This window comes from Esox lucius, chromosome 7, assembly GCF_011004845.1.
Source record: "Esox lucius isolate fEsoLuc1 chromosome 7, fEsoLuc1.pri, whole genome shotgun sequence".
Classification (NCBI taxonomy): domain Eukaryota; kingdom Metazoa; phylum Chordata; class Actinopteri; order Esociformes; family Esocidae; genus Esox; species Esox lucius.
The window spans coordinates 6,168,487-6,194,852 of NC_047575.1; the positions used below are offsets into that span (position 1 = coordinate 6,168,487).

At 43.9% G+C, this 26,366-nt stretch overlaps 3 protein-coding genes across 3 annotated transcripts in view; all 3 read right to left on the bottom strand.

Moving 5' to 3' along the window:
- Positions 1–6,010, bottom strand: part of LOC105027531 (clustered mitochondria protein homolog) — a 36,031-nt gene extending 30,021 nt beyond the window's left edge. The window contains 8 exon segments of the mRNA XM_029120677.2: positions 210–364; positions 757–884; positions 1,758–1,898; positions 2,120–2,291; positions 2,439–2,602; positions 3,071–4,546; positions 4,977–5,089; positions 5,662–6,010. Of these exon segments, the coding sequence (XP_028976510.2) occupies positions 210–364; positions 757–884; positions 1,758–1,898; positions 2,120–2,291; positions 2,439–2,602; positions 3,071–4,546; positions 4,977–5,089; positions 5,662–5,681 (2,369 nt within the window). The 5' untranslated portion in view covers positions 5,682–6,010.
- Positions 6,011–8,614: 2,604 nt separating this feature from the next.
- On the bottom strand, positions 8,615–12,098 carry si:ch211-274p24.4 (neurofilament light polypeptide). Its single transcript, XM_010899661.3, has 4 exons — positions 11,726–12,098; positions 11,035–11,209; positions 10,671–10,718; positions 8,615–9,950 (listed from the first exon to the last, which is right to left on the bottom strand). The coding sequence occupies exons 2-4, from the start codon at positions 11,162–11,164 to the stop codon at positions 9,169–9,171; spliced, it is 960 nt and encodes a 319-aa protein (XP_010897963.1). The 5' UTR covers positions 11,165–11,209; positions 11,726–12,098; the 3' UTR covers positions 8,615–9,168.
- A 7,505-nt stretch (positions 12,099–19,603) lies between these two features.
- LOC105027528 (F-box only protein 40) lies at positions 19,604–26,103 on the bottom strand. Its single transcript, XM_010899660.3, has 9 exons — positions 26,040–26,103; positions 25,887–25,928; positions 24,635–25,262; positions 23,981–24,531; positions 23,248–23,430; positions 22,452–22,693; positions 21,884–22,015; positions 21,409–21,745; positions 19,604–21,286 (listed from the first exon to the last, which is right to left on the bottom strand). Exons 2-9 carry the CDS (start codon positions 25,890–25,892, stop codon positions 21,065–21,067), a joined length of 2,301 nt encoding a protein of 766 aa, XP_010897962.2. The 5' UTR covers positions 25,893–25,928; positions 26,040–26,103; the 3' UTR covers positions 19,604–21,064.
- Between the last annotated feature and the right edge of the window lie 263 nt (positions 26,104–26,366).

The window sequence follows — 26,366 nt, forward strand, 5'->3', positions numbered from 1 at the left end:
GATTAGCTGTTTTATTTAATGTAATCTCTCTTCCTTCACTTCATCTTCAAAACAAACATGGATTCAGATGTCTATACTGTATGAGATTAGAAACTTGAGAAAACACTATTCTGGAAAGGTTAGTGACATTATGTTAATGTTGTATTTGTCTGTGAAATATTAGCAATAGTGAACAACAGTTTTAGAATGTTTGGTGGAGGAATGTGTACTGGTTAAGGTAGAATCCGCGTGTTGAGGCAGTGATGCTGAGGTCCCTGTCCTCCAGAGTAACAGCGTTAAGGTACATCAAGTCTCCGTGCATCTTCCTGTTCCCTGGCGGAGGGTTCCAGCTGCTCACCGTCAGGATCCGCAGGCATTGCCACGGCTGTTCAAAACAACATCCACACAGAAACCAGAGAATTGAGAAAGAAGGGGTGTATTCATTAATGCTACAGATACTGTGTAAATAAAAAGAATAGAACTGACATGTATCCTTAATCTGACAATCGTTTAGGTTCTAGTTGAGACATTTACACGTTACAGAGCATATTCATACTTTCTGTGACATTAGATCCTCTGTAGGTGCCTATTCCTTTGTACATAATGTTTTGATGTTTTTGAGTGTATTTACATCTTGCAGTCTTTATGTCTTTGGCTCATCATTGTTAATGAGAATTGGTTGTCAATTTACATTCCGGATTAAATAAAGTTATATATAAATTGTTCGGAACAAGCCGATGCAATAACGTGTGTTACAAACATAGCTTTCAGTCATACCTTCCAGTCTTCTCTCATTGGCTGCAGAGGTATGAGTGGTCTGTCCTTACTCCCAGGGAGGATATAGTCAGGAGGGGTGAGGTTGACTGACTCTCTCTCTCCGCTCCTCCCTTTACCACCAACATTCTCTATAGGGGCACATTAGAGAGATAAGGAATAGAATATCTAAATTCTTGAACCCGTCATGCAACTGACAGTGAGAGAAATACAGTGCAAAAGGCTTAGACCACCTGTGAAAACTGTTTAAAGCCATTTATTTTACCAGTTCATTTGAAAAATCCATGCAGGATTTTTGCAGGAGTAACTTCAGTTCACTTTGGCTGCTTTTCATTATTTTCTTTGTCAAAGTGATCCCACACAAATGCAGTTATGCTGAGATGGGAATTCTGAGGTGGCCAATATAACAGAGTTCCATCTGCAGACGTCCACTCCAAGTAGGTCTTAGTTGCCTTTGCAGAGTGTTTGGGGTCATTGTAGTGCTGAAAACCAAAGAGTTGCTAAGGAATCAAAGACGACAAATTTCTTGGCAGACTTTGGTCCCAGATTACTTCCAGATATTGAGCAAGCACTTCACTGAATTTCCTTCTGTCACTCAAGGAAAGGTCTTTTAAAGAAGGTCATCAGATGCAGAGGCTGAGATAGGAGATTAACACAACATTACAAAACATATCCAATCTAAAGACCAGTTTTAGGGTTTCACAAATCAATAGTACTGACAAATATGTGCTAAGTTGGTACTGCTAAATGCAAAACCTGGATTTCAACCAATGTCATGGGAAGTTTTCATGACATTCTATTGGAGAAGCACTCTCTGCCCGTTATCTTCCAAACACCATGTAACTACCTTACCCACATACGGTATGTGTGGTCAGAAGGTAAACCAAAATGACATTAACCATATTCCCCTTTGTATGTAGAAGCTGAATCAGAAGAAAAACAACACATTAGCCTTGTGCCCTTGTGTGTGGAAGCTGAGTAACAAGAAAATGATTGTATATTACCCATGTCTCCCTGTATGTAGAGGCTGAGGTATGACAGCGAGCTGCCGTTGACTCCATTGTGGGCATCGGTAGGGTCCAGACTCTTTAGTAGATTGCGAACGTGTCTCAGGTGGAGACGGGCATCACGGACTGTATATGGTTCTGCAATGACAGCTTAGTGTGAAACAATCTTTGCCACATAGTATATCATAACAACAGAAAGGTGACACTTGGGAGATACAGTACAAACTGGTGTTTACCTTCATGCCTGTAAAATGTTTATGTCTTTAAAATGCCCAAACTAACTGTCGTAACCGCTATCCTTACACCCCACATTTGACACCTCTTCCTTGATGCCCCTTTGTTTTGACTGTTTTTCTTACCCTCCACAACCCTAATGAGTGCCCCCTCTTGCAGGTCCTGGACGGATTGTAGCTCTGTGAGGCTGTCCAGTGCCTTGCCGTCTAACTGCAGGGAGAAACAGGTGCGGTGGCAAGTCACTTCATGGTCCATCAACACCTGCTGCAGTTCTGCCACCAACATCTGAACGGACACCTGGAGAGACGGAGTGAGAGATATGGAGTGAGAGAGACAGAGTGAGAGAGACAGAGTGAGAGAGACGAAGTGAGAGAGATGGAGACGAAAGATTGGAAGTGAAAGAGGAGCGCAAAAAAGAGTAAGAAATGGAGTTGCTACATGTACCTGCAGTTTGAAGGTCTCTGATCCAGGTGCTTGGATTCTGACAGTAAACCCCGCTTCCTGACGATTGATCACTTCCTGGAGGCTGAGCGTCTCCACCTGATCTGCCCCAGGCCCCTCCTCCTCCGCCTTGTCCTCCACCTTCTGGCTGAGACTGGGGTGCCCTACTGAATGATGGGGACAATAGGAGAGAGAAAGAATGAGGGGAATGTTGGATGAGAATGACGCAGGAGGAAGATGGTGAACAAAAGAGATGCTTTCAAGAAACTGAGAATTGCAATTTCTGACAGCCAACAAGATGTGTACACCCTAAACTTAAAGTATAGCTAATATTCTCATAAACAGCTTGAACAAGAGTTTAAATATGATATTAATACATGTAACTGCAGATAATGCAGTTGTCAAGGTCATTGTCTTAGTAGGTCAGCCTGTTAGCGAAGTCAGATCTCATGGATGACAGAAACAGTTCGGCTTGCAGGTCACTTTGTGGTCATGGATGATGGATGACTAATAATTACTAGTTGGAGAGCTGTTCCAGTGGACTTTACCCAGTTGTTGCTGGTACATCTCCACTTCCCATGAACACGTCGTTAAACAAGAAAAGGTTTTGCCTCTATTTACATATGCACACCAACCTGGTAAGTGTGGAGGAGCCAGGAAAAGCTTGTCCACCACAAATAGAGTCACGTTCTTCTGTTTCATTCCATCTTCCAGCTGGACAAATGCCAGTTCCCTTTGTTCCACACCTGGATCCACCTTGGCCACGCCCTCCTCCACCCGGGCCTCGTCCTTCTCCACCTGTATCACAGCCAGCTCTGCCCTTTGATCCGCCTTGGCCACGCCGCCCTCCACCCGGGCCTCGTCCTTCTCCACCTGTAACACAGCCAACTCTGCCCTTTGATCTCCAATCTCCTCTTTCTCAGACCCCAGCTCTTCCTTTTCAACCGGGTCAACCTTCCGCTCTGCCTGCACAGCATTCAGGTCTATCTGGCCTGGACTCTCTTCTATCTTCTTAATATCCAAATCATTCTTTGTCAGCTTTTTTGTCTTGTCTAAATTTAGTTCTTTCTCGTCTTCATTCTGTTCTGTTTGATTATTCTTCTGTTCTGTTGGGACTGAGTTCTGTTCTGTCTTTGCAGGACATTGTACCTGGTCGGTGGTCTGTTTTGACTGAGTACTGCTGTTTGTTGTCAGGTTTACATACAGAACTTTGTGTTCAATGTTGTGTTCTGTCTCTCTATTGATCTGTTCTGTTAGGAAAGTGTTATATTCCATCTGGATGGTGTTCTGTTCAGGCTGGTCAATGTACTGTTCGGTCTGGACAGTGTTTTGTTCCATGCAGACGGTGATCTGTTCTGTCTGTCCGCTGTAATGTTCCATTTTGATGTTGCTGAATTCCATTGCGACTGTACTTTGTTCCATCTGTCCAGGGTTCTGTTCTGTCTGTGTCTGTATTTCTGTCAGTATTTTAGTCTTTGTCTGGATTTCAATGTCTGTCCATAACTCAGTGTCTGTCAGTTTCACTGCCAGCATATCTCTCTGGGATTGTGTCTGTACTCCTGTCTGTTTTTCTGTTTGTATAACTATGTAATGGTCTGTCTCTGTCCTTGTCTGTGTCTCCACTGTCTGTACTTCTGTCTGTGTCTGTACCTCCATCCACACTTGAGTCTCTGCATCTGTCTGTGTCTGAGCAGTAGCGCATAGTTGTTGCCTTCTCTTAACCTCCCCCTCTGGTCTTTTGGCTGTCCCATCATCCCTTCTGTCGTACTCCCTTCGTCTGTTTTCCTCCTCTCCATCCATCACCAGGAGATACTCTGTTGGTCCCATCGTTGCCATGCCAACTCCTATGTTGCTGCTCAAAACAATGTCTGGGAACAGGAAGTGGTCTCTCTCTAGGACGGAGTTTGTCATCAGTACTTTCAGATCATTGTCCAGGTCTGGTGGGGTCGGAGAGTCGCACTCGCTCCCCTCCTTTGATAGCAGGGGAGATCTCTCCTCTTCCACTTCCTGCTCTTCCTGTTTATGCTGAATGTAGCGCCTAAGCGTCTGACAGCAATTTACTATATTTCCCATAATGCTTTTAGCCACACAGTGCGATAGTAGATATCTGTCTGGGATAAAGATTGAAGGTCACATAAGTTCAACAGGGAAAGGAAAATAAGCTGTTTGTTGTTGTATGGTGGTTATTAAGAACAATCTTGTGCATTTTCTCCTCAGTAGGAAAGACAATATAGTGGTATGAGGTTACAGTGAAATATATTCAAATTAAATCTTAAATGCACTAGATAATAATAAGTTGATAAAATGTTCAAATTTAGCAGGCAGCAATTATTTCAGAGCCTGGTCTAAGGAGACATTGACAAGTATAAACTCAGTAGAGTTGCTAAGTGGAGTGAACGAAGAGAGGGAAGAACCCAAAACAAACCTCAGAGGATCTTCATGTCTAGTTCAGATGACAGCTGTCAACATCACAGAAAGTCTGTTCTGCTCAGTGAGCAGGGCATGCTGAGATAATCCAACTACCATAAACTGAAATATTACCGGATCCTATGTGTCTCGTTATCCTGGAGATGGTCAAACTACCACGGACCAGCGGAAAATGATGGCCATGGAATGATGATGAAATCCAAGAGTGTGGATAACGGACAGCTGACCTGAGGTTGAGAGAGGAAAGATTTAAATGTTTTGTCTTTTCTTTTGCCCCAAACTTCAGACAAACAACCAAACAACAGCTTCACAACATAACAGTCCTTGGTACTTCAATACAATAAAAAAGGTAATTTCACCATTACTATGCAATTTCTACTGACACTTACCTGTACAAAAACAAAAATAAAGGAGTGAGGCAGAAATTAATGAGTTCAAATTGTTGTTTAAACATCAAGGGATAAGTCCTAGCAGGGTCCCAGCAGAAAAGAATAATCTGTCCAGATTTCACTGGCTGGTTCAGAGAGAGAGAGAGAGAGAGTTCTGCTACTCAATCTCTTCTCCCTGTGCTCCTCTCCTTGCTATAACATGACACTTCAGTTTCACAGGCTACTAGTGACTCCCATCTCCTGCTGCAGATCCAAGCTCTGTCCTCCACTGCCCTTCACGCTCTCTCTCTAAATGTATGTGTTTGTGTGCATGAGAGAGTAGATCATGTCTCCGCTGATTCCAATCAGGACAAACCAAACACTCATAAATACCATTCATAGACCCCAGTCTAGATACCAGTCATAGACACCAGTCATAGATACCAGTCATAGATACCAGTCTAGATACCAATCATAGATACCAGTCATAGATACCAGTCTAGCTCCACATGAGGGCGACGTCTCACGAGGGCTACTGGTCCAAAGCAGAGCTATGATGCCACTTCCTGTACACTCCTGCACGAGCTCCATACACCCTATATCTGTAAAAGGGATGGACAGGGGAAGAAAATGGGAGAGACAGATATAGATTGCAGCTAACAATTGTTTTAAATAGCAGCAGGACAGCCCATATTGGGTCCTTCTGGTAAAACAGAAAGACCATGATCTGTATTTCACGGTCCGGACTAACACAAAGAATTCCTAATACACACACGCACACAGACACACAAAGACAACAACCATGAAGACGCGGGCTGTAGTTCAAGCGGTTGCCATGGTAGCGCTGCAGTGACATTAACATTCTGAGCAGCAGTTGTAAAAGAATGGTGGGAACATTCTGGAATGGGACTGCTGCAAGAGAGCAAGAGACCAAAACGCATTTGTAGGTGGTACATATCCATTTATAGATAAATGAGTTGACATCCTCACACCTTATTCAATGCATCTGACTAGGTAAAGAAGACATCAATAGTGTAAGAAATTGCTATTGAAGACAATTGATGATCATTAACTTTCCTTTTTCCGTTTAACTGGTCGGAATATGGATCCATTCATGTGCAGCTTTCTTTGATGTGCAAAGCTGTGCTTATTGCAAACAAAAATGTGCAATTTGGAAGTCCCCCATAACGTCATGATGTTGTGTGTTAGTCCCCTACACGTCCTTGGGACCTTTACCATTTACTGAGTGTGTGCAGTCTACAAAGTATTCATTTATTCCTCATGTAGAACTTTGTCTATCTCTTTAAATTTTTTATTTAATTGTTGTTGATATAGCATACATGTCAACATAAGAGTTGGGAATCACATTTAAAGGTAAAGCACACATTCTCATACAGTGCCAGTCTGGGACTGAGGCCATCTTGTGGCTTTTGCTGGTATGAACTCCTCAGTGTTGGAGGTACACTACTCTAACCCTGTGACATTGGTTCTCAAAATCCTACCTGGAGAAGTCCATAGTTTTCATAAAGTTGTTTTAGCCTTGAACTCTCTGATCGAATAAGCATGCATTTGCTTTTAATTTATTTACCTGTTGTCAAAAAAGCACGAGAGGAATAATATTTAATGCATTTTTAAAATTGTATTCAGTTAGTCAAGGGCTTAATAATTAGTTACATTGAATCAGGTGGGTTAGCTCTGGAATATATAAAATACATGGAACGATCAGCTGTCCCAGATGAGAGGGTTGAGACCCTTTCTCAGTGATGTCCTGACGTTTCTTCTGCACCAGATATAAAAATGACCCCACTTGCTGTCCCGGGTATGAATAAGTCCCTGATACTTTAAGGAAGTCCATTCTCTGAACAGATGAGTCCAAAATGTAACTGTTTGGTTTGGTAAAAAGTGGCAAAAAATCCTCCAAAAAAGATGTCAGAGACTGGTTAGTGGCTATAGTAAGCATTTACTCCAAGTTATTGCTGCTAAAGGAGATGCCAATGGGTTCACGTTTTGGCACACATGAAATCAGAATGTTTGTTAAATAAACCGATTTTCTTCAATAAACAATAAATATATATATCATGTTTTTGTTTGTGTCCTTTATTTGGAATATCTTTGATACCAATAATTACCAATTGGGTTTTCAATATAGATAATTGTAATATTTTATTAAAAAAAGAATGACCATCCCTGTAGGGTTCATATTGTTTCAATGAGGACTGTGTATAACGGTCTTGGACTCAAGCCCGACTGTTGAAACTGTTGACGAGGCTTCCAACATGAGTATTAAGCTAGTATAAATATTCTGTTGGACACAATGTAACCAATGAATATGTTGATGCAGAAACCTAGAACACTGTCGTTTGGCCTTTTGCCAAGCAAATGAGTTTAATAAAGTGCAATATGATAAGTTAATTTACAAATACAGCGTTTCAACATTGTCTGCCAACAATATTTGTTAAAACCTGACTACAGAAGGCTACAGAGATACAGTAAAGCTATGTCTGTCTGCAACACAGTAAACCAAACCCATTGTTGAATAAGATGCACTGCGCAGTGAGTTGTGAGCATAAAGTAATATTAAAGATGCAATCAGGGACTTCACTGAATAACAAAAATAATGTAACCTTCCATTTTGGTCTGGATGTGTAATATATTCTTAATATAGTGTGTGCATAATCTAATCTAATCAATATCATAACTCAGTTAACCATGGAATTTCAAGTTTTATATCGGGTGTTGATGACATGGGGCTCATAGCGGAACATATACATGACATAGTAGACAATTTTCATATACCCGTTTTGGCTCAACTTTTACAACTAGTGGCCAGAAATCACAGAATACATCTCTAAAAAAGCGCAATTTCTAAAATGTTCGAGGCACTAAGAAAATCACTCCTGAACTCACTGTAATTGGGTTTAATATATGAATAAATAAAACGCGTCCAGTGAACAATCTAAGTGTCAACTCTTCTGCTAAACTCTATCTAATGCAACTTGATGGACGGATAACGCACCGTTTCCATCATATAAAGACGCAAATTTTAATCCAAGGCACGTTATAGAGCAGCACACTAGACAACTTAGAAGTGTGTGCTAGAGCCGTCAACCACAGGTTTTGCCATGCACCCCCATCTCCGTAAACGGCAGTGAAATTGCTAAGAGGCACATCATCTGCTATCCAGGCTTCTGCTCTATAATGCCTTTCAGATTGAATCCCAGACAGTTTATACATTAAATAGATAAGTACCCGTTTTTGTGACTTTATTCTTGGCTATGGCTGAAAAAAAGCTGAAGTTGAACCTGTTATCTCAATAATCTGAATATGTTGTTCATTTAGTGACACTTCATAACCTTTGCATAAACAACCGTGCCATTTCCAGAAATCGCTGCATAACTTTAATGTTACAGCAACAACACTGGTTTTAAAACTTAGATGAATGTCAAATGATCAGACATAAGCTAAAAATAAACCAACATGGTTCTCATCTTTCACTTCAGAAATGTGGATACACATACAGCATATGCCAAAACACAGAATGACTGGTGTGTGACAACCATGGTGGAAACAGAAAGCAGTTCTTGTGTCATTGATACACTTCCATTCTAGACAAATGTTGACTTTCATGAGTTTGGTTCAGTCCTAGAAGCAAGTGTTCCTCAAATCTGAGGGGGATGGGCCAAGGAAATATTAGAACAGGGTCTTGCTTGCTTTCTTTCCCTTTCCTCTCCTTCTCCCATTTCTCCCTCTCATTCCTGTCAGTTTTTCCTCCACTGAACAGTCAATCAGCTAATGGACCAACCAGATGTCCTCCCTCATAGAACTCTCCTTCATTGGGCCTTCCTAGAGCTGTTTTTCATTTCCTCCCCACCATTCCTCCCAGTCTCCCACTTTCCTCTTCCTCCTCAATCTAAACCATCCTTCCGACAAATCCCCCATCACAGTGCCGTCTCTCCATCAACTCCACCCATGTCCACTCTCTCTCCTCCTCCCCTCCTGTCTGCTCCACCTTCCCGTTCCTGAACTCTGATTGGTCTGTTCCATGGCAGAAGCCGTTGTCTGAGTGGGTAGAGGAAAAAGGCAGGGTCGGGCATGGGGCACGCCCTCCGAGGGGAGGTCACCACCTCCTGAGGAACGCACGCACGGACCCACTCGTCCCTCACTCTGCGTCTGCCCTCCAACTGGCTGGGAGAGGATGGAGGAGGCGGGGACAGAAGCCAGTCCTCGTCATCCTCCTCATCCTCATCTTCTTCCTCTTCATCTTCTCCATTTTCATCTCCCTCTCCCTGGTTTTGCTGGTACAGTCTGAGCGGTGTGGCCACCCCCTCCTCTCTTTCTCCCTCCTCAGTTTCTCCCTCCCCTGTTTCTCCCTCCCCTGTTTCTCCATCCTCTGTTTCTGCCCTCACCTCCTCCCTCGCCTGTCCTGCCTCTCCTCGGCTCTGCTTGTAGAGAAGGAGCTGTGCAGCATGCAGCTCTTGGCAGAGTGCAGTGGTGGTAAAGTTTTGACGCTGCAGCTCGCGGCTCAGAGAGGTGATCTTGTGGCCACGGCGTTTCAGCTCATCCAGGAAGTGGCGTTCTTCCTGCTTAAGGCTCCTCCCCAAAGCTGCTGCCCGTGCCTGCCGCTGACGCAGCTTCATGCAAGCCACTCCCAACATACACTGCTGCTCGGCCAAGAGTCGCTCCGCAGCCAGGCAACGGGCAGCCAACTCTGCTTCTTTCTCTGAGAAAGTCATGCAAACACACATCAGTTAAGAACAGCTAACTGACTGACCTCTACCTCATCTATTTCTGTCCAGCTGTTAATATTTCTTTTAGCGTCTCGGTTTACCCTACTTTCTCCTCTCTGTTTCTTTTTTTTAAATTTGTCTCGCTCCTTCAGGTCTGCCTATGGCGGCCTCTTTTAACACTGAATCTGTACATAGTCAAGGTTTTCCTTAACTTTGGGTCCATTACAGTGGTCAGGAATTCTGCCACTGTGTAAACTCTTTTCAGTGAAATGTCATGCTAATTTGTTTTATTTCTTGGTTGATTCCTTCCTCCCATGTCCACTCTAGATCTAGCTCTCTAGTTCTTTTTGTATTCTCATCATTTGGTTGGGTCTGACTTTGCTTCTCTCCTGGGACTCTGTGGGGTCTGTTTGGTTTGATGTACAGAGCCCCAGGACTAGCTGGCTAAGGAGTATCTTCTCCAGGTTCATCTCTGTGTAGATGAGGGCTATGCTACAGAATGTCTGAATGTTGATTTCTTAGTGTGATATTTAACAGCTCTTTTTCTGGATTTTGAGGATTACCGGGTATTGTCCCAATTCAGTTATGCATGCATTATTTGCATTATATATTTTCCTGTCAAGTTGTTTCTTTCACTTTCAAGATTTTGGTATATCTGTCTTGTAGTGTTCTCTCCAAATGATTGTGGTTTCATTTGTGTCTTTATTTCTCACCGTCTTTGGCTCTGTCAGGGTACCTGGTGTCCAGCTCACAGCACAGTTCTGCAAGGAAAGAGAGACACTGTATGGAGACCAGTTGAAGACAGGGAGAAATGTATTTGAATGTCTAGAAGGATGTGTGTGTGTGTATAAGGAAGTAAACCAATGTGTGGTTTACTGTTATTTTACCAGATATTTATGCTAAGAACATATTATTAATTAATAGTAACGACCTAGGAGCAATTCATGTTAACCGCAGGGACACCTTGTCGTTTGGGGATTTGAATCAGCAACCTTTCCTTGACCACCAATCCACCCTGTCACCCCGATGTGTATGCATGGGTGTACGGATGTGTGTGTGTGTGGGTGTGAGACTGACCCTGGCAACGCCTCCTCAGTTTTCTGATCTCCAGCTGCAGGCCGGTCAGCATGGCCAGGTGTTCCTGTTTCAGAAAGGCCACACCCCTCTCAGCGCTAGCCACCTGCTGCTCCAACCTCACTGTCTCCATGGTAATCACACCCTCTGCACAGACTCTGCAGCTGCCAGGGAGGAGCTATGGAGAGATGAAAAGGAAACAGACAAGCAATTTATCTCTGGCACTGACCACGTGCAAGCATCATGGTGCCAATCTGTGATTAGGTCTCCCCTTTGTCTATGTCCTTAAATTCACTGTTATCTGCATTGCAAAACTGATTAGAAGTCAGCACTCATTTTCTGAAACTGCTGTGTAGGCTACAGTTCTAGATGTACAAGGAGTATGTTTGGCATGAGACAACTTCAATAAAAGTTGAAGGTGGGAAAGGGCAAAAGGAACATTGAAAGTTTATTGAGGTTTGCTATGTCCTGAATGCTCTGTGTGATTAATTATGATTATAAATGGAAAATCTCACCTTCCTTTAAAAATGCTCACTGTAGCTCAGTGTTGGAGCATATAAATGACAAGTACTTACTGAGTTATATGCGACAGCACCCAAATGAGGCTTTGGCCTGAGTCCCAATTTCACACAGTCTACGGGCATTCACAATCTGATTAATTAACAACGTTACGATATAACACGCTTATTCTTACCGTGGTGACGTGATCGAGGATCAAACCGCGTTTTCAGAACTCAGGAGGGCAAAACGACTTCCATTTCACAGCATTCCCTGAGATTGTTCATAGACCTCTGATCCAACAAACGAAGATACTGGCGAGGCCGCTCAACTAGGCTGCACATTATCACATTGCTAGAACAACCACACTGACCCGATGTCCTCCGTCGTAGTTTCTGACCATTTTCGTAATCACGTAGTTGTGCGGCTGTCACCGAGATGCGATGTAATTTCTAAAAAAACAAATAGCGACCAGCTCTGATTGGTCGGTATCGAACCGTGGCGACTCCACGGCCGTATCCATAACAAAGCATCGTGAAGGTTCCTCACCGGAACGGGCGTTGTGCAGAGCGCAGTATTGGGCATGAAATGCGGAAACCCCCACCTTCTTCCCTCTTCCTATCCCGGTATCGACCCGCGGAGGAGCTGAGCGAGCGCGTGCTTGCCCTTGACTTTTAGTTAGAAATGCATGGAAAAAGTATAGGTGTACTGTGTAATATTAATTTGATTTAGGAAAATATTTTCCAGATTAATTTTTCTTTTGCAACTCTACTGACTTGTGCAATCCTTAATGAAATAGCTGGTACAGTTCAAAGGTGTAAAATGGGCAACGTTTTCAATACTTATGACAATGTATATACTATTGTCGCTATACGGTTTTACTAACGATTATAATAATCATGATAATTGGCTATTTCAGCACCTTGGACAAGGACAGGAATCTGCTGAGGTGGTCGTGTACTTCCCTCCAGCGGTGAGCCAAAACAATACCCAGACCAGGGGGCTCACGTATCGTGCGGTACGCCAGATTTGACGCAAATGTTTGCATTTACCAGTGTTGAACTTGACGGGAAAGTGTGCCTCTCTCAACTAAGATTGTGAAGGCAGGTTACATAACATGAACTTTATTACAATCCATTTTCAGTTATGGTATTAAACACTACAAATCAATAAATCGTTCTTACTGGAGACAAATGACCAGGCTTTCAACTTAAATAAAATCCTGCTATTTGGTGTCCATTTTGGTCCGTGGTCCTATAATCTGGAAAAATAGACTGTATTGCCCGTGGTCCAGAAGAAAGTAGCTACAAAAGTCCTGTTCTAAAAGCCGATCGAAGCTCATCAATCAGTCGGTGTAAGTCCCCAACCTGTTGACGCGATCTCAGTCATTGGTCTCATTGTTGAATGAGTCTATCAATACTTTCTTAACTATTTAGAATTGTAATAAACTCCAAGCTTTTAATTTTAGAGGGATATTACATTACAGGCTGTCAAACGTGATATGTTTGCACAATACATTTTCTGAAATATGGACTATTAATGTTGTAGTTAGTGTATCAACAAAATAATATGCATGTTCTTCTAAGAAAAAGTTTGGTATAAGGACAAAAAAAGTTAGACATTCATGGAGTTAGATATCTGCCAAAAAGTAAAATGTACGTATTTTTGGGGTCGTAAGAAAATCCATAGGAAAATTGGTATGATCGTAAAAAAAAGTAATACGTAAAACATGAAACTTAAGCGTGAAATTAGATCTGTGAAAGTACAAACATGCTGTTACGATGACGGAATAATGTTTTGCTTGTACAAATCTAGTTAAAATTCGGAACAACATAGCGATCTGGAGTTTTTGAACTTTTATCTCATCCTCACAAAAAAATACTTTCAGGGAGGAGTGCTAATATAACAAGCATAAGCAATGTAAAGAATAGGGAAATTAGGTAAGCCGGAAATAGGTATCTGCAAGATTTAAATGTAAAAGTCTCTTCTCTTTTCATGCATGCATAGTGAAAACTTATTTAAATGTGTGCAATCCAACTGTTCTTTATTTGTGCATACGTTTATGTGTCCTTGTCATTTTCACACACAAGCATTTCACTTAATAACTAAACACATGATAGCCTAGTCTAAAGAAATAGCCATGGCCTTTTATTTTGAACATAAAATCAGTATTCGCAACCCATTAGTACAGCACTGGGCTAGCGATCCAACTTGCTAGCTTTACTGTTTTGAAGAGCTACGTTCGGGTCATATCTTTGCAGATGCCAGATTACTGACAAAAGTTTTTATGTAGAAAAAGTATTGCTGAACAAATAAATGGAGTCGTAAAGTAGGAATCTAACGCATGTAAAAAGTCATAAAAGTGTGTTTGTACGTTCACAGATCTAATTTCACGCTTATGTTTCATGTTTTACGTTAGACTTTTTTTACGATCATATCAATTTATTAATGTATTTTATTACGATCCTAACAATGTGTACGCTTAATCTTTTGGCAGTACCTACCTCCATAGACATTCACTATGCGCTATTACCACCCTGCTTTCACATACAACTCGAGGAATTTGATAAATCCAACGCGTACATAAGACCAAGAGTTCTGCAACTGCTTCTGCACTGCAATGCTGCAAACCAATCGCAGCATTCCATTTGAAATAAACTTCTACAGTATGGAGGATCAAATAAATTAATGAATAAATGCATCAATAAATATATTTACTCATAAATTTTTTTATTAATCAACACCATTTCCCAAATTATTTAAATCCTTGATCATTCATTTCTGTATCCATCCATCATCTTCCGCTTATCCGGGGCTGGGTCGCGGGGGCAGCAGTCTAAGCAGGGATGCCCAGACTTCTCTCTCCCCAGACACTTCCTCTAGCTCTTCCGGGGGGACACCGAGGCGTTCCCAGGCCAGCCGGGAGACATAGTCCCTCCAGCGTGTCCTAGGTCTTCCCCGGGGTCTCCTCCCGGTGGGACGGGACCGGAACACCTTCCCAGGAAGAGCTGGTATAAAGCAGGCGTTCCGGAGGCATCCGAAACAGATGCCCAAGCCACCTCAGCTGAGCCCTCTCGATGTGGAGGAGCAGCGGCTCTACTCTGAGCTCCTCCCGGGTGACCGAGCTTCTCACCCTATCTCTAAGGGATCGCCCGGCCACCCTGCGGAGAAAGCTCATTTCGGCCGCCTGTATCCGGGATCTTGTCCTTTCGGTCATGACCCAAAGCTCATGACCATAGGTGAGAGTAGGAACGTAGATTGACTGGTAAATCGAGAGCTTCGCCTTGCGGCTCAGCTCTTTCTTCACCAGGACAGACCGATACATCGACTGCATTACTGCAGAAGCTGCACCGATCCGTCTGTCAATCTCCCGTTCCATCCTTCCCTCACTCGTGAACAAGACCCCTAGATACTTAAACTCTTCCACTTGAGGCAGGCACTCTCCACCAACCTGAAGTGGGCAAGCCACCCTTTTCCGACTGAGGACCATGGCCTCGGATTTGGAGGTACAGATTCTCATCCCCACCGCTTCACACTCGGCTGCAAACCGTCCCAGTGCATGCTGAAGGTCCTGGTTAGAAGGGGCCAACACGACAACATCATCCGCAAAGAGCAGAGATGAAATTGTGTGGTCCCCAAACCTGACACCCTCCGGCCCCTGGCTGCGCCTAGAAATTCTGTCCATAAAAATTACGAACAGAACCGGCGACAAAGGGCAGCCCTGCCGGAGTCCAACATGCACTGGGAACAAGTCTGACTTACTGCCGGCAATGCGGACCAAGCTCCTGCTTCGGTCGTACAGGGACCTGACAGCCCTTAGCAAAGGACCCAGGACCCCATATTCCCGAAGCACCCTCCACAAGATGCCGCGAGGGACACAGTCGAATGCCTTCTCCAAATCCACAAAACACATGTGGATTGGTTGGGCAAATTCCCATGAACCTTCCAGAGGGTATAGAGCTGGTCCAGTGTTCCACGGCCTGGACGAAAACCACACTGTTCCTCCTGAATCCGAGGTTCTACTATCGGCCGTATTCTCCTCTCCAGAACCCTGGCATAGACTTTCCCGGGGAGGCTGAGAAGTGTGATCCCCCTATAGTTGGAACACACCCTCCGGTCCCCCTTCTTAAAAAGAGGGACCACCACCCCGGTCTGCCATCCCAGAGGCACTGTCCCCGACCGCCACGCGATGTTGCACAGGTGTGTCAATCAAGACAGCCCCACAACATCCAGAGACTTGAGATACTCAGGGCGGATCTCATCCACCCCCGGTGCCTTGCCACCGAGGAGTTTCTTGACCACCTCTGTGACATTAGCCCGGGTGATGGACAAGTCCACCTCTGAGCCCTCATCCTCTGCTTCCTCAATGGAAGACTTGACGGCGGGATTGAGGAGATCCTCGAAGTACTCCTTCCACCGCCCGACGACATCCTCAGTTGAGGTCAACAGCTGCCCACCTCTACTGTAAACAGCGTTGGTAGGGGACTGTTTCCCTCTCCTGAGGCGCCGGATGGTTTGCCAGAATCTCTTCGAGGCCAGCTGATAGTCCTTCTCCATGGCCTCACCGAACTCCTCCCAGGCCTGAGTTTTTGCCTCCACAACCACCCGGGCTGCAGCCCGCTTGGCCTGTCGGTACCCGTCAGCTGCCTCTGGAGTCCCACAAGCCAACCAGGCCTGATAGGACTCCTTCTTCAGCTTGACGGCATCCCTTACTTCCGGTGTCCACCACCGGGTTCGGGGATTGCCGCCTCGACAGGCACCGGAGATCTTACAGCCACAGCTCAGAGAGGCCGCTTCGACAATGGCGGTGGAGAACATGGTCCACTCGGACTCAATATCTCCAGCTTCCCTCGGGATCCAGTCGAAGCTCTGCCGGAGGTGGGAGTTAAAGATCTCTCTAACAGGAGACCCGAGTCTGTCCAGCTTCCTCCCCCGCCATCGGATCCAACTCACCACCAGGTGGTGATCAGTTGACAGCTCCGCCCCTCTCTTCACCCGAGTGTTCAAGACATACGGCCGCAGGTCAGATGAGACGACAACAAAGTCGATCATCGACCTGCGGCCTAGGGTGTCCTGGTGCCACATGCACTGATGGACACCCTTATGCATGAACATGGTGTTCGTTATGGACAAACTGTGACTAGCACAGAAGTCCAATAACTGAACACCACTCGGGTTCAGATCAGGGGGGCCGTTCCTCCCAATCACGCCCCTCCAGGTGTCACTGTCGTTGCCCACGTGGGCGTTGAAGTCCCCCAGTAGAACGATAGAGTCCCCAGTCGGAGCACTTTCCAGCACCCCTCCCAGAGACTCCAAGAAGGTTGGGTACTCTGTACTGCCGTTCGGCCCGTAGGCACAAACAACAGTGAGAGACCTATCCCCGACCCGTAGGCGCAGGGAAACGACCCTCTCGTTCACCGGGGTAAACTCCAACACATGGCGGCAGAGCTGGGGAGCTATAAGCAAACCCACACCAGCCCGCCACCTTTCACCATGGGCAACTCCAGAGTGGTGAAGAGTCCATCCTCTCTCAAGGAGTGTGGTTCCAGAGCCCAAGCCGTACGTAGAGGTGATCCCGACTACCTCTAATCGGAACCTCTCCACCTCACGCACAATCTCAGGCCCCTTCCCCGCCAGCGAGGTGACATTCCACATCCCTAGAGCCAGTTTCCGTGTCCAAAGATCGGGTTGTCTAGGCCCCTGCCTTCGACTGCCGCCCGATCCTCTTCGCACCGGCCCCTTATGGTCCCTCCCGTGGGTGGTGAGCCTACGGGAAGGCGGCCCCATGTCTCCCGTTCGGGCTGAGCCTGGCCGGGCCCCATGGGGGCTCACATATGAGCCCCAACCCCGGGCCTGGCTCCAGGGTGGGGCCCCGGCTGCGCCATACCGGGCGACGTCACGGTACTCAAAATCTTACGCATCATTAAGGGGGTATTTATTTCTTTTTATTCATTTCCATAATCTTATATTTCTGTATATAGTGGGGAGAACAAGTATTTGTCACACTGCCGATTTTGCAGGTTTTCCTACTTACAAAGCATGTAAAGGTCTGTAATTTTCATCATAGGTAAACTTCAACTGTGAGAGATGAAATAAATAAAGAAATCCAGAAAATCACATTGTATGATTTTTTAATAACTAATTAGCATTTTATTGCATGACATAAGTATTTTATCACCTACCAACCAGTAAGAATTCCATCTCTTACAGACCTGTTAGTTTTGCTTTAAGAATCCCTCCTGTTTTCCACTCATTACTTGTATTAACTGCACCTGTTTGAACTTGTTACCTGTATAAAAGACACCTGTCCACACACTCAATCAAACAGACTCCAACCTCTCCACAATGGCCAAGACCAGAGAGCTATGTAAGAACATCAGGGATAAAATTGAAGACCTGCACAAGGTTGGGATGGGCTACAGGACAATAGGCAAGCAGCTTGGCGAGAAGGCAACAACTGTTGGTGCAATTATTAGAAAATGGAAGAAGTTCAAGATGACTGTCAATCTCCCTCGGTCTGGGGCTCCATGCAAGATCTCACCCCGTAGGCCATCAATGACCATGAGGAAGGTGAGGGATCAGCCCAGAACTACATGGCAGGACCTGGTCAATGACCTGAAGAGAGCTGGGACCACAGTCTCAAAGAAAACCATTAGTAACACACTATGCCGTCATGGATTAAAAATTAAGGTCCCCCTGCTCAAGCCAGCACATGGCCAGGCCCGTCTGAAGTTTGCCAATGATGATCCAGAGGTGGAATGGGAGAAGGTCATGTGGTCTGATGAGACAAAATTAGAGCTTTTTAGTCTAAACTCCACTCGCAATGTTTGGAGGAAGAAGAAGGATGGGTACAATCCCAAGAACACCATCCCAACCGTGAAGCATGGTGGATGACTGCACCGTATTGAGGGGAGGATGGATGGGGCCATGTATCGCGAGATCTTGGCCAACAACTTCCTTCCCTCAGTAAGAGCATTGAAGATGGGTCGTGGCTGGGTCTTCCAGCATGATAACGACCCGAAACACAAAGCCAGGGCAACTAAGGAGTGGCTCTGTATGAAGTCTCCAGTACTGAACCCAATAGAAAATCTTTGGAGGGAGCTGAAAGTCTGTATTGCCCAGCGACAGTCCAGAAACCAGAAGGATCTGGAGAAGGTCTGTATGGAGGAGTGAGCCAAAATCCCTGCTGCAGTGTGTGCAAACCTGGTCAAGAACTACAGGAAACGTATGATCTCTGTAATTGCAAACAAAGGTTTCTGTACAAAATATTGAGTTCCGCTTTTCTTATGTATCAAATACTTCTGTCATGCAATAAAATGCTAATTAATTACTTACAAATCATAGCTAACATGATTAAGGTATCGAAAAACTGAGAGGAGTTTTTGAAAAAACACAATGTCATTTTCGCAAAGTAAACAGGCTACGAGAACAGCGTGTCTTTGCAGGTCTGTCCCAGGAGTACTTGCATTGAAATGGGTTCATTTCAGTGCCAGTGTTTAGGACCACACTTGTAATTTAAGTGAAGATTCACCGTTTTTGTAGCGTACTCACTTTCCAAAAACCCCTCTCGGTTTTACTCTAGGCTAACTGGCATACATTTACACTGTTCAAAGTCGTATCCACTCTCAAATATCAACATCCCGCCCCCTCATTAGCTTAAGGACAAGGAAATATGGAAATAAATAAATACAGAAAGAAAATAACATGGAAATAAATAAATACAGAAATAAAATATGCAAATAAATACAGAAAACATAATATGGAAATAAATTAAAACAAATAAAAAATATGGAAATAAATACAGATAAATATATACAGAAATATAAGATTATGGAAATGAATAAAAAGAAACAGAAATTAATGATAAAAAATTCAATAAATAGGGAAATATAATTAATTAATACATTTATTATATTGTTATGTATAAATATATTTATTGATATATTTATTTATTCATTCATTTCTAATTTTAGCAGGTTTGGTCCTCCATACCACAGTGCATTGTATTGCCGTTGTAGGTTTGATCAAGGCTTTAATGCAGTTCCAGCATGCCAAAATGCAACAAAGCAGTCGTTTTGAAGGTATAAGACTTTTATTGAGAAGAACATTCAAGACCAATCAACTATACTGTATGTTCAGGGTACAGTGTACATAATGTACAGATTTGATAGGACAATGGAAGCTCCTTTACAATTACAAGGTATCATCCACCAGTCATAAACTTTGGTAATTATCTATAAAATACAAGTTATACATTTGCTGTAAGTCAAGATGGAGGAATACATTTTGAAGAGGCTATATTTGTCACCAGTCCACAATGAGCAGCAGTGCATATTAGGTTCAGAGCAGGATCACCCAGAATTACATAGGTTATCTATTTGAAATGTATAGGTTTTGAATAATAAACACTTACTTTAAAGACACTCTCTAGAACATTAGCAACTAGGTCTACCTAATACCTCATTCACTTACAGAATTTACCAGATGGCGAAAACACCATCATTTAATAGCAACTGTGGTGCTATTTTGAGAACTGCAAATTGAATTCCTGCCAGTGAGGTTTGTAGAAAGAGTGGGGTTATAGTAGGCTATCTGCACATAGTGGCGTAGTACTTTCGACATCCCACATAGGCTCTTGAATGTAACGTTCAGAACTTCAGGCTAAAATTACTTAAACATTTTTACAACAACATAATTGTGTTGATACTTCTTAAAAAGTATTGCCCATTGTTTGTTTTATTTGTTTACTTCATACCCTTATTTTACTAGCTAAGTTTCCTTGGAGGATTTAAGGTCAAGTGCCATGTTTAGAGAAAGAACGTGCATATGAAGTTTTGTTGCTGTCAGTCATAAACCTAGTAAACATTTACTTTAGGTGTGCTTTACTTATCTTTTTGCCCATAAAATTCATAATTTAGGTGATGTGGAATGTTTGTCTACTCAATATTAGAATGTGATGTGTTTTTACTACTGTAGCATTCATTAGTCAAATGCACTGTAAGTCGCTCTGGATAAGATCATTAGCTAAGGACAAAAATCATGGAATTAAATATTTTACTTAGAGATCTCATATTACTGTACTAATGCATTTTGTTAAAACACATTTTCAAATATTAACCTCACAGTAGTTCAGTTTGTACAGTTTAATATGTTTGACTGTGTGAAACCTAGTAGTATTACATATAAATCAGAGTGAGAATTATACAGTGTATTGCTTAGCATAATAGTTTGATTATGTGTCTCTGTTAAATTCATCCCAACTTACTGTAATTCAATTCAACACAATTTATTGCATTTTGAAGGAATTTAATTAAACACACCAAATTCATGATGAAGTGAAAAAAAACATTACAGCTCTCCTTCACAATATGCTTTTTCAATTAATCTCAATTTCTCAAAATTTCAGGGAGAAATAGATTGCGTTTTAGGACAAACTGTTTAATTTGTTCTGTTTGTGCTCCAAGGGTGGACCGTCAGTAAAGGAGGCTGGTGAGGGAAGACTTACAGGTAACATCAGCATACTTTATATTTTCCCTTATCTGTTGACCATGAACTGAGCAACCAGGCTCTGTCTCTGCTGGTTGTCCTTCTTTTGTTTTCTGCCCTGTACTTGACTCATGCTTGGCAGGGCCATTGGCTTTGGCGGCACGCAGGTTTGGTAGTAGGGACACGTCTTCAGGTGCTCCGACATGGACGGTACATCATCTATAAAACGCCATGAATCCACTGTCGAGAACAGATGACTGAACTGCCACACCTGGAGACAGAGAGAAAGATAAAAACATGGGGAAAAGAACCACAGGTGTTGGAAACAGATGTAGGCGTTTCTTCAAATTTTACTTAATAGATTTTTATCATTGTAACCTTTGGTGCGCTTACCGCTTTGGATTTCCACTTGGCTACGCCTTTTGAATAACATTTCTTCTCCCAGAAGAGGGTAACCATCCCCCTCTCATGCAGCAGAGAGGAACACACATCCCTCATGAGGTGGGAAACCAGGGCCAGTTGAGACAGAGAGAAGCTGTCCAAGAACCTGGCTACATGGCACAACACCTCATAGGGCAGAGCACTCAGAGAATTCCCGTCCCCTCCGCCTTTTGACTTTCGCCTACTGAGTTTTGGGACAGGCTGGGACTTAAAGGCTTTTGGGGGGTTTGGTGCCTCCTCTAGAGTGGCTGGTAGGTTGGGTCGGAGGTTGAAGATGCTCAGTTCTTGGCTGGAATTGACGGGTTAGATGTCAAAGTTAGGCTATGGAACTACAAAGTATTTAATTCAAAGTAGTTTTAATTAGAAGGGAACTTAATGACTCAACATTTCTGGAGTAAATACTGGTTCTGAGTTGAGTTGTTCTTACTTGTATGTGACAGTGGCAGGTTGTCTAAAGGGCTGTAATCTTCTCTGGCTATAGGTGCAGCCCAGGTAGGCCAGTGGACACCTCTGCTCAAACCAGCCGTTGACACACGTCTGAATGTCTGTGTGCACGTTCCTGAATAATGAAAATAATTTCTCAATTAAATTATGCAGAAACCATTATGGAGGTAATACTGCAAGAGTGGTCTGCGCAAAAACAAGCCCCTAAGTTATTTTCTTTGGGCCCCTCCACAATACATTTTTTATTCAGATGAGGTTTTCAGAGTTAACTTTCAAAGTTACAATGTGATTGTGTGTCTCAATGTAATCTGTGTGGTGTTTATGGTGATTAAAGGTGATACACATGGAATTTGTCCTCCATGTGGAAGATAGATATTGCAAATAAAGTGAAAAAACAACAACTCTGTAACACCTTTAAATTGTACATTATAGTTGTATTTGTACCGGGGTCTTATTTTATTCACCTGAATAAATAAATAACAAAATCACAGAGATTCAGGTAATTGATTAGTTATTTGCAGAACCATCTGCATTAAAGGTGTTTGGGGTACCTGAAGTGTTTGGGGAATTCCCTGCGTTGGAAGTAGTGTCCACAGAGGAAGGTGAAGGCAGAGCAAGCCTTGTTGTGGCGGCTGGATGTGCTGTCCGCTTGCAGCTGGAGGCGGAGCTTCAGAGGCTTGTCTTTCGTCAGGTCTGCTAATGTCGTGTCTCGTTGGAATGGGGCTGTCTTGAAAGAGTAGGTCTGCATCCCCATGTCCACATACAGTCCATCCTGTCCACACGTCTCACTGATCTTTGAACAAGTAAGACAGGGAGGAAGACAAATGAGCTCACTTGTGAACAGCTTAGAGCAGAGGTGTCAAACCGGTTCCACGGAGGGCCGAGTGTCTGCAGGTTTTTGCTCTCTCCTTGTACTTGATTGGTTAATTAGGTCACTGATTGGTTAGTTTCTACCCTCACCTGTTTGTGTAGGTATGAACTAGGAACCAATTTATAGGAAAAACCAAAAACCTGCAGACACTCGGCCCTTTGTGGAACCGGTTTGACACCTGTGGCTTAGAGAGACATATCCAGTCAGAGATCAGCAGATTGGTGATCAGCGGGTTGTCCCATACGAACATGTTAACACCCGGGACCTTGACTTGCCGCTTTCAACCCAACACTTGAGATTCAAATGCCTAGATAAATTACCTAAAATATCTTTATTGACTATTTCCAGCATGTGAAATGCAGATACTAATATGTTTGTCCCGATAGCTGTAAAACATTTTCTTTTCTGTTTGGCATTACATTGAAACAAACGCTGGCACTGGTTTGACCCAGTGAACCCTTGTAGCTTTAACTAACCTGATGCCCCATGACTTCTCTCTCTGCATAGCCCAAAAGAGTGCTCTCAGTCTCGTCTGTCCACCAGCTCTCTGTTCCAGCCCCCAGGTCAGATGTGTCTACACAGGCCCAGGTACTCTCAGCACGGAGTGAGGCGTCATAGTAGTGGACACTGCGGTGCTTCTCACGGAAGCTGTCAGGAACCTGCAGGGGAAAGATTAATAACACATTACGTAACATACATTGATATTTCTTGATTTACATCAACTTGCAAAGCCACCCTATATTTCCCTGCTGGCTTGAAGCTAAGCAGGGCTGGTCTTGTTTAGTATCTGGATGGGAGAGCCAGTTGGAGGGCCAGTAGGTGGCATACTTTACCTTTCGTCTAAGAAAATCCCAATGTCCCACAGCATTGTTTGGGACCTTGCCCTAAGCGAGGGGCGTACCTTTGAGTAGGATGTTAAACTTAAGATCCAATTCGCTCTTAAATCCCTACTCCTGAAATTACTTCAATGTTAACTAACTCACCCAGAGCGACTTACAGTAATTAATGCATAAATTTTCATATGTTTCCATACTTCCCCTGGCGATGCACTGCTATGCTGTACCAGCTGAGCTATGAACAAGAGAATCTGCTAAATTAATAAAATGTGGAACATATCTGTGTGTGCATCAATATAATGAAATACGCCTTCTTGAAAATATGAAATCCAGACAGTTGCATCCAATCTCTATTTCTAACTTCCTCGCTCACCTTGAATGAGTGCAGTGACTGAACTGGTATGGGCTCTATGTTTCCGTAGACAAAGTCTCTCTCCCGGGGCGTGCAGGCATCTATCTGGCCGAAGGAGAGTAGCATGCGTCCGTGGTGCACCAGGTACATGTTATACTCTTGGGGTGTGGCCTCCTTGGCCATGCGCTCCAGGACACCAGCTTGCCATGGGGCCATTCCCGTGGGAGTGCTCTCTTCCGGAGTATATTTGGCCTGAGCACCCCTTGAAACACTGGGATCCTCCTTTGGCCCAGTTCCCTTTTCCCTTTCCAGTGCCTCTCTCCTCTCCTTCTTCTCTATACACGACTGCTTCTCCATCTCCATCCACTGGCTCCACTCCATCCCCTCTCTACCCTTGGCCACCATTTTAGGGGCCAGTTCACAGGCTCTTCTATCCATGCTAAACATCCTCTCATATCGGTTGTATCTTTCAAGGTTTATGGCTCCAGCCGATTCCACCTCTCCCGCATCTTCCTCCTCCTCTTCCTCCAGAGAATAATCTGAAAGGTCTGTCACCGCCGTTTCTGGGGCATCTGAGTGAAGCAAGGTAGAACGACAGGGAGAAGAGATGACAAACTAACAATCACGATACCGTTATAATAGCTTTTATAGAGTTTGCCCAACAAAGCCTGTTACCAGATTGGATATGATTTGACGTCTCTTCATCCGCAGCATTCTGGGTAACAGCTCCTAGACGCACCGTGGCCCAGTCCTCTTTCTTCGGCTTTTTCTTCACCGCCTCTTCCTCCTCCTCCCCTTCCTCCTTTATGGTCATCTCTGGGTAGAGGGTCTTCATTTTCAATCGGGCGTACAGTTGTCTTTGGTCATTCAGGGCCATGGCCAGATCCAGCTGTTCTTTTTCCTTCTCCTCCTTCAGCAGGTTCTCATGCAGGGTGTGCACAGGTGCGTGGACATCAGGGTGCGTGTTTGCGTAGGCCTCGTCGGCCGGCCAGCGAATCCAATCCATGGTGCAGCACACCACGCTTGCCGGACAGTCCTGCAGGTGAGCAGCCTGCCGGGAACGAGGCATGTTTAGCGGGCAGCCGAAGTCGGCGTTGAGGCACGGCACCTTCTCATTGGGGCAGAGCAGTGCGTGCTCCTCCTGTTTGCACATGTGGAACAGGGCTCCACACATCAGACTGCAGGGGATGAGCGCGCAGGACACGGAGATCTCCACGGGGGCCTTGCAGCGCCGGCTGAAACAGCTGTCGCAGTGGCGGTGACCAACATGGCGCGGGGGACGAGAGGACTGGATATGACGTCTCTGGGGAGGTGAAGGGTGGAATGGGAGGTTGTAAGAGATAGTGAAGCTGTGCTTAAAATTACAGTGTAGTTTTGAGCACAGCTTATTTTCATGGCGCCTGGACCGTATCAGTCATATGCATTTGAGGGAAGCCACTGCCTCTGGTACATGTACTGCTGCAGCATGTGTTTGAATCCAACTCAGTGATATTTCCACTGAAACTCTCTCCAAACCGTATCTGTTCATTAAAGCATTAAAATTGTTTTTAACATGGAGTGGCAAAACATTTTGAGTGGAAAATAATGTGAAAAATACCAACCCCATTTTACATTTTGAAAAAAAAACATCGTAAAAAATATCTGTCATATTTTACATATCAAAGTCATGGCCAAATCATTTGCATTTAAATAAAGAATGGTTCATCTCCGCTGTACACCAAACATGGATTGTAAACACATCAATAGACTTGCAGGCCACACATTTTTACAGAGAATCAGCTGCTTCACAAAAGTACACATACTGTCCCCAGAAAAATATAATACATACATCAGTTTGTTAAAAGATATTAGACACTGTTTAGTTTGGCTGTGTTTTCGTTAGTACTTCAGCATGCCACAAATTAAGCTGCAATTTAAGTAAACCTACCATCATCAAATAATTCTGTTTAAAGTTGCTCAAATAAAATCCCTGTGAAAAATAAGCACAGTTTAAAATTAAATTATACTTAAGAATAACTGAGGTACATAACTATCAAAACGAAGAAACAATCACACAACTCCAGAGACTCCTCAAGATTACCTGAAGGAGGAAAACATGTCCCCTTGTACTCTACACTGGTTGTACTTGGTGTCTGTCCTTTCTGAAGATCATATGTGTAAGTGTTATAAATAGACTGATGTGCTGACTGAGAAATGTTTCACAGCCTTTTGAGAAACACGCTCTTGGTAAAAAGACGGGCTGACCCTAGGCCAGTTAACACTTAGTTAATTATCTGAACCAGTATGTTCAGAGAAATGCACAGGTTATCAGGGCTGTCCCTGGATCAGTTGAAAACTCAGTTAAAAAGGCCCCCTGGGGAAATGAGCGACAGAGGGAAACTTAGGAACACTCCTTCATATTCAACAC